This window comes from Rattus rattus, chromosome 13 (genome assembly GCF_011064425.1).
Source record: "Rattus rattus isolate New Zealand chromosome 13, Rrattus_CSIRO_v1, whole genome shotgun sequence".
In the NCBI taxonomy this organism is placed as follows: Eukaryota; Metazoa; Chordata; class Mammalia; order Rodentia; family Muridae; genus Rattus; species Rattus rattus.
The window spans coordinates 47,202,650-47,210,536 of NC_046166.1; the positions used below are offsets into that span (position 1 = coordinate 47,202,650).

The following is a 7,887-nucleotide window of genomic DNA, read 5'->3' on the forward strand; positions in this document are numbered from 1 at the left end:
AGCAGCCTCAGCTCTAGATGTTTCTGCAAGGCCAGCAGCCAGCTTTCACCTACCCAAGGAGAGAAGATCCATCCAAGACGGTGCAGTGCACTGTCCCTGCAGGGACCTCACAGGAGTAACCCAGCCTTAACTTTTTTTGTACCTATTTGGCTCTAATTTTTCTGCACTCGCCTCACCACCCCCGTTACACTTTTTATTGCGGGGAGGTCTCCTGTTTTCTGGAATTTCAGTCATCCTGTCCGGCCCTTCCATGGCTCCCTTGACCGAAGTCGGTGCCTTCTTGGGCGGCCTGGAGGGCTTGGGTCAGCAGGTGGGGTCGCACTTCTTGCTGCCTCCTGCAGGGGAGCGACCGCCGCTGCTCGGGGAGCGGCGGGGCGCGTTGGAGCGGGGCGCCCGCGGCGGGCCGGGTTCCGTGGAGCTGGCGCACCTGCACGGCATCCTGCGCCGCCGGCAGCTCTACTGCCGCACCGGCTTCCACCTGCAGATCCTGCCCGACGGCAGTGTGCAGGGCACCCGGCAGGATCACAGCCTCTTCGGTAGGTACAAGCATCCCGCCCCTGCGCTCTCAACTAACCCTCCTCTTCTTTTAGCCTCCCACCTCCACTCTGGCGGGACGGAAAGAGCAGGAGCTGGGTGCTACCTAAGCCCTTAGACAGCTTGGATACTCGGTTCCCGGCTCAAGGCTTATGGAAAAGTTGTCCTGCCGTGCAGGAATGCAACTCTTGGTGCAGGGAGAGAAAGAGCGGGTGGGTTCCTCACTCCTGGGTACAAAGGTACTCTGTTTTCTCTACTGCCTGCGGGGCAAAGTCTTGGGCTAGGAACCAGGTTTTGTCCCCAAGCCTTACCTGCACTCCTTCCTTCAGTCAATTTTATTATTTTAGGAGGTCCCTGTACAGTTTTCCCTTCCTTCCACACTTGCAGTTCTGTGCCTACTGTTTTGAAAATTAATAACGGGAAGCATTCTAGTTCTTAAAACATGCCCCTCAGTGTCTCTCTCTGAAGGGATGGTTCTTAAACAGGATGTGAATCTTCATGTGTCTACTTAGAGGACTGCCTTGCTGCAGTTCTCTGTGCTGGTTGGGGGTGGAGAGTGAGGGAGATGGAGAGAGGGAGGCGGGAGAAGGACTGAGCATGCCCACCTGGCCAAGATTCCCTTTAGAAATTGCGAAACTGGAAAGCAGAGATCTTGGTATTGACCTTAGGTAAGAGGAAATGGGGGAAGCGAAAGAAGATATGGCTGGGAACACAGAGAATCTTTTCTACCTACAACAGCAATGCCCGGCAGCAGAAGGGGTTAATAGGATGAAGGGACTCTAGATTAGATCAGTAAAGTATCTATTCTTAATCACTCTCCAGCCAGCCAGGTTGCTAGCAAGTGCCCCCCCCCCCACTCAGTGTGAGTCTTGCTTTCTTGCCTGCACAACAGACAAGACAGGTTAAATCAGATGGTTGGCTAAAGGTGCTTTCTGATCCTAATATCCCTGGATACTTCCTCTGTGGCTACATTTTTCATCAACTAATCTGCTAACACAATCAAGGGACTTTCCTTATCTAACCTGTGATATCACTGAAGGTGACATTTTATTCAAAAAAAAAAAAAAGACATAGTGTCTTTTATTTGTCAGCACCCTGAGGAATCGCAACACACATCTTTCCCTTTCAGTGCGGCATTTCCGGAGCATCTCATTTCGGAGGGGCTCTGCTCTTGTCTCATTCTCCTCTTCTTCTTACATTCCCATTTCTTTGTGCCCTTGCAGTGCTCATTAAAACTCGGTCGGAGTGCAAATCTCTGCCCGAGAAGCATTTGTAACCTGAGATGGGAGGAGCAGCATGTGGTGGTCATTTGGCAGCGCTTAAGGGCTTAGAAAACCGACTTTTAAAAAAACCCACGTGTTTGCAGCTCCCACTGAGCCCTTCCAAATTCCCACTGACAATGAGTCGACTGCCATGACCTAGTGGCCAATCTGGGGTCACTTTCGGAAAGTGTTTTTTAAATGGAGGAGGCTGACATTACGATTCTAAAGAATGTGTGTAACACCAGCTGGTCTAGTTCTCTTCTTTTAAGAATGACCGTAACTCTACTCCTTACATTAGCCCCCCTCCCCCAATTTGATAACACCTTCAGGCAAAGCGGCCGGAAGTTAAATGTAGGCTGTAGGCAACATCCGACTTTTCTGCCACATACCAATAGAGTAAGGAAATGCTTCCTTTAAGCCCCTTGTAAAGTACGTGTATTCTGTTTCCTTAGAAGAGAGATTCTATTGGAAGAGATTGGTAACATTGGTATCTCGAAGAAGATGTGGTAACATTAAGTGAGCTGTACTGAAATCTGATCCTTTAGGAATGGGTGTGGCATATTCTTACTAATACACTGTAAAGCCTATATGTGGAATGATTGTTTAGGAAAATATGACTTTGCTTCTGTGTTGGCTTACATCATGTTTTAGTGAGAGACTCTATAGAGAAGCAAAATATTCACTGTTACATAAAAAGGAAGACAACCCTTATTAGTATGTGAACATTGCAGGCTTCTCCATTCTCTTTTTGCTAGTGCCTTGGTAACTAAGTATTGAATGATACCTCCTCCCCTTAAAGAAAACTCACTTCTGTAATATTAAAGTATTTTGAAAAAAAAAATCCTCAAGGATGACTATTTAAGATATTAGCTACCACTAAAATAACGCCATAGTAGTTTGAACTTAACCAACAAAAACTCAGATTTTTAAAAACTTAAAACTGTATCAATTGAACATTAACTGAGAGTTCTCAGCGAGGCTAAAATAATACCCTAACTGAGCTACCTGAATCTCTCTAGTAGAGTTTCTCTGCACGGTAGTATAGACGGAAGACTTTACCTGACACGTAAACATAAAATCATTCCTTGAGAAAAAAAAAAAGCATAGCCCGAGATCAAACATATTCCTTTAAAGCCTTTTCCTTTATTCTCCATAGATTTGTCTGATGTGGTTGCACTGTGGGTTGACTCACCTGTTTATTATGATTTAAGAAAAGGCCGGCTTTGAAAACGATACCAGAAAGACAAAGGACCTCCAAGCCTTTTTATGGGACACTGGGCATTAGAAAATCTACCTAAAATCTGTGATTACCTCTTAAGGAAAGTTCTTCGCGTCTATTCTTTGGGAAAGAATTAGCTTAGGTGTTGCCACCTCATATTATAAATAAGAAAGACTTGTCAAATCTCATTTAAGAATCAAACGATTACAAATTACTAGGTGGTATACTATTTCTCTGGTGAGAAAAAAGGATCAGAATTTAAAAGTGTGGCTAAAATCCTTAGGAGGGGCACAACGCACACTACACACACACACACACACACACACACACACACACACACACACACACGTAATCTTTCCCCCATCAGTTCCATGAGCCATGGTGAAAATTATTTATGCCTGGTTGTGTATATGGTTTTATGTGTTGTTTAAAAAGTTAGAGCTATTGGCTATAATTATTCTAAAGACACGGGTAATCATTTTTACTTATGTAATTACATATTTTGGACAGCGTTATCTGAAGACAGGATTTAAAGCGTAGGTGGAGCGTGTCCTGGGGTAGGAACATTGGGTGCTCGTCAGGCATGCGTCCTTTTTAATCTGAGTGAATACTCAATATAATTTAAAGTAATTACGCATTTATAATTATATCCCGGGTGAGATTCCATTTACATATATTTATGCCAATTATGTTTCGGGTTTTTGTTCCTGACACGAATCTTTCACTGAGAAGCTTGGTAGTGTCTGCGAGCGAGTCTCCTTCACTCTCCCAGTCTGTAGCTGTCAGAGTTTTTGTGCCCTCTCAAGTCTAGCCCTCCCTGCTACGTCTTATCTTCCCCACTTTAGCCCATCCAATAGGGATACTAACTCTTTCAGGCCATTACATGCTATTTAGTAGGGTATTGTGCTGTAAGATCCCCTTGATCACTCTTACTAGTCTGAAATCTTCATGCTTCAGAAGAGCTCATCTGCCTTAATAAGAAGCTACGCTTTTGTTTGTTTGCGTGTGTGTGTTTGTTTTGCCAATGAGTGGATTAGTCTCTGGGTAGGATAGATCCTTCCATATCAGCAAACCATCAGGTTCTGAACTTTCTCTTGGCTTTGAGAGTATCACAAGTTCAAACAGGAACTTGTACAATAAATCAGGAAAGGGCTTAAAGAGCAAAGTCAGGGTAACTGGTACACATTTATGCTATTTGTAGAGCTTAGGGTGGGGTGAAGGGGTGAAGGCATGAAGTATTAAGGAAGGCAGATCCAGGTACAGAATGGATGGTGATACTCGTTCAGCAGTCTAAGGAAAGAACCAGAAAAAAGGTATCATTTAGTCCAAAGATTAGTGTGTACAGGGAAGAAAGAGGTTTCCTGGAGAGAGAAATCTTTTAAAACTGAAGTCTGTTAGTGTATCAAGTCGAGAGCTTTCAAAATTAGTTGACCTCCTAGTAAATCTAAATAACTTCAGAATATTATGGATAGGAAAATCTATTTATATGTCAAACTCTTGGTATTTGGCTATCATATATAATCAATTACAAAGCTTTATTGCTTCTCTGAACTGCACAACATACTTTTATAGATTGCAGAATGTAGTATATTTTGCAGCCTACAAAGTCTAGAAACTATTGTCCTCCCCTCATAAACCATGTTGTGGAGTAGAACCGTTAGACTAGGGCTCGGAAAATGTAAGTTCAAGCACCATTTTTATTGGATACAAAGATCATGTCTTTTAGGCATTTTAGGCAACCTGAGCCCCAGTTTCTTTCTATCTAGCTTGGGAATAAAAAACTCGTCCCTTTTAATTATCAGAGATTATTTTTAAAGGTGAAGTAAAAATTGATTATTAGCTCTTTATTTTTAGAATTTTATTTTATTTGTATGGGATTTTCCTGCCTATATGTCCACGGGCTACAAGTGCGCTGCACTGCCCACAGAGGCCAGAAGAAGGCATCAGATTCTTAGGAAATGGAACTGTATCTGGTTTTATGCCATTTGGGTGCTGGGAATGAAACCTAAGTTCTCTGCAAGAACAATGTGTTAGTAAGGTTTTCTGTTGCAGCTATAAAACATGACCTAAAAGAAACTCGGGGAAGGAAAGGATTTATTTCATCTTGCAATTTCCAGGTCACTGAGGAAAGAGCTCAGGAACCTGAAGGAAGGAGTGCTGTTTACTGGCTGGCTTCTTAGGGCGTGCTACATTCACTTCCTTATAGTACCCAGGACCATCTCACCAGGAATCCTTGTTGCCCACCAGCCAACCTAATAGCATTGTCTCGATTGAGTTTCCCTCTTCTGAGATGACTCTAGCTGGTGTCACGTTGACAGAAAATCTTAATCAACACAAGCTGCAAATGCTCTTAGCTGCAGACCCATCTTTATAGCCAAGAAGAAGCCCTTTATAAGCTTTAAAATAATGTTAGACCCGCATGAAGTATAAGAGGTTGGGCTGATTCTTGTGAGCAAAATCAGAACAATTCATGGGAAATGCTTACAATGAACTGGGAGAGTCACAGAAGACCAGGAATAATTTTGTTACCCGTTCGCTTGTCCTGATGAGAGCTTCCATTTATTTGTTGAATATTTAAAGGTGTTGATATTTATCTCTGTCCATTCTGTAGTTATATGCTCATGAACTAATCCGAATCTTTATTTTGCTTATAAATTCAGGTATCCTGGAATTCATCAGTGTGGCGGTGGGGCTGGTCAGTATCAGAGGTGTGGACAGCGGCCTGTACCTTGGCATGAATGGCAAAGGAGAGCTTTATGGCTCAGTATGTATTATCATTTTAATCGTTATTATAATTCATGAAAATATGATTATCCGTTTTAATTAAAATCTCTATCGATAATGTCTGATAGGCGTCATGACACGTAGCTGGCATAACAGATCTTTCTACATATGTATGTGAAAATTAGAAACCAATATTCTAAATTTAAGCAGACTGAGGTCAGAATGTATTCAGTCAGTCAATATCACCTTTTAAATTCTTAACCAACAGTTACTGCAACAGTTGCACCAGGTCTTCCTGTTCATTGTCCCAAGTCTTTCCAAGTCTCCTCTATATCAATCATATGAACAGAGAGGGGGAGAGAGGGAGAGAGGGAGAGAGGGAGAGAGGGAGAGAGGGAGACAGGGAGAGAGGGAGAGAGGAAGGGGGATGGGCATGGGGATGAGGAGAGGGAGGGGGAGAGACAGAGAAAGAAATAGAAAATATTGAATGACTAAGAAAGCATTGGACTTTTACTTCATTTCCTTGACATTAATGGTAGCATACTCAGAAGCTAATCATGGAGGCGTATCATTGAACAATATATTTATTAGATGATACCAGATTTGAAGTGATGAACTTGAGTTAGAAATTTAAATTGTAGCAAGAACTTGACTCGCCCCACTTGATAGCAGAGATTTGCTGTTTGTGCTTCTGGTGTCTAGCTCGTGATGGGATAAGGTGAGCTGCAGCCTGCTTAGTGATGGTGTTGGGATGGTGAAGATGCAGAACACAGGAACGCTCAAAATATTTATTTCATGCTTGAAAATAAAATTGACAGTTGGATAATTTGTTTTAAAGCTCCTTGCACTAATTGACTGGATAAAGTGATATAGAGGGGGAAACTCCATATTCTATACAAACAAAATAAAAACAAAACATTATAATGGAACCTGACAAGGGTATATCTATAAGCAAAGAAATGATAATAAGGAGTTGAGACTTTTGTAAGGAACTTGTTTTGAAGGCATTTCTAACATTCTATATCTTCTTCTTTACTTTTTAAAAGGAGAAATTGACTTCTGAATGCATCTTCAGGGAACAATTTGAAGAGAACTGGTATAATACCTATTCATCCAACATATATAAACACGGAGACACGGGTCGCAGGTATTTTGTAGCACTTAACAAAGACGGAACTCCAAGAGACGGTGCCAGGTCCAAAAGACACCAAAAGTTTACCCATTTTTTACCCAGACCAGTGGACCCAGAGAGAGTTCCAGAGTTATACAAAGACCTACTGATGTACACTGGATGAACCTAGAGCCATCTGTTTTACAAACACAGTTCCTGTTGTTAAGTTACACTGAAGAAGACGTTCAGGACATCACAGAATCTGCTTTTCACTGAGACACTCTATTTGGAAGAATATTGAGAAGAAGGAATTAACATGAAGCAAAGCAAGATCATCCTCCTTACGTGGATTGTAGTTCCTTAGACACAATGGCTCAGTCTTACCAGCTGACTGAAGCTGAAGTCAGTTCATCTGTGGAGAATGTGAACCTTGCTGCTGACGGATGCCTCATGTCTCTGGATAATGTTTACTTGGACAGTTACCTTAAAAACAGATCCTTCATGTTGAAGAAGTGGATTGAGATGACATAATTACTGCCTCATAGATTCTAAGGACCTTGTAGAAAGGTTATAACATTATGCATAAAGAAATCGAAATATTGGATGACTTTGATTCACAAAACATGCCACAATGAGATGAAACTTTTCTTTTAGAAGAATGGACCTATTTATACATTTTTCAATTTACAAATATTTATTATATATATTTATTTATTAAAGAGTTTATTTTTACTGTTATATGAAGACTATACAAAATAAAACAAACAAAAAGAACAACAAAATGTCCTTTATTTGCGCCATTGCATTATGTTGGTCTTGTGCTATAAAGAAGCCTTCATTATTATAACACATTAGCCACATAATAAAATGTTTGTTTGTTTTTAAAAATTAAGTACAGCATAGATTATAATTTTATGCATTCACTTGCCTTCTAAATGTAACATGGGTCACTTTGGGCCTTGAAAATGTGTTATTGATTTGTGTTAATCTTATAGGTTTGAAAGGAAATTAAACATTTTCATTTTATGTTTTTGATA

General features: G+C 41.2%; 1 protein-coding gene across 1 annotated transcript; it reads left to right on the forward strand.

Moving 5' to 3' along the window:
- The first annotated feature begins 250 nt into the window (after positions 1 to 250).
- Fgf20 (fibroblast growth factor 20) lies at positions 251 to 7,494 on the forward strand. The gene is made up of 3 exons (XM_032919144.1): positions 251 to 536; positions 5,676 to 5,779; positions 6,786 to 7,494. Exons 1-3 carry the CDS (start codon positions 251 to 253, stop codon positions 7,032 to 7,034), a joined length of 639 nt encoding a protein of 212 aa, XP_032775035.1. The 3' UTR covers positions 7,035 to 7,494.
- Positions 7,495 to 7,887: the final 393 nt, after the last annotated feature.

Bases quoted from the DNA above. Each gene is read 5' to 3' on its own strand.
- Fgf20 (XM_032919144.1), top strand. From the start codon at position 251: ATGGCTCCCTTGACCGAAGTCGGTGCCTTCTTGGGCGGCCTGGAGGGC. The intron at 537-5,675 runs GTAGGTACAAGC...TTATAAATTCAG, and splicing joins GCAGGATCACAGCCTCTTCG to GTATCCTGGAATTCATCAGT. The intron at 5,780-6,785 runs GTATGTATTATC...ACTTTTTAAAAG, and splicing joins AAGGAGAGCTTTATGGCTCA to GAGAAATTGACTTCTGAATG.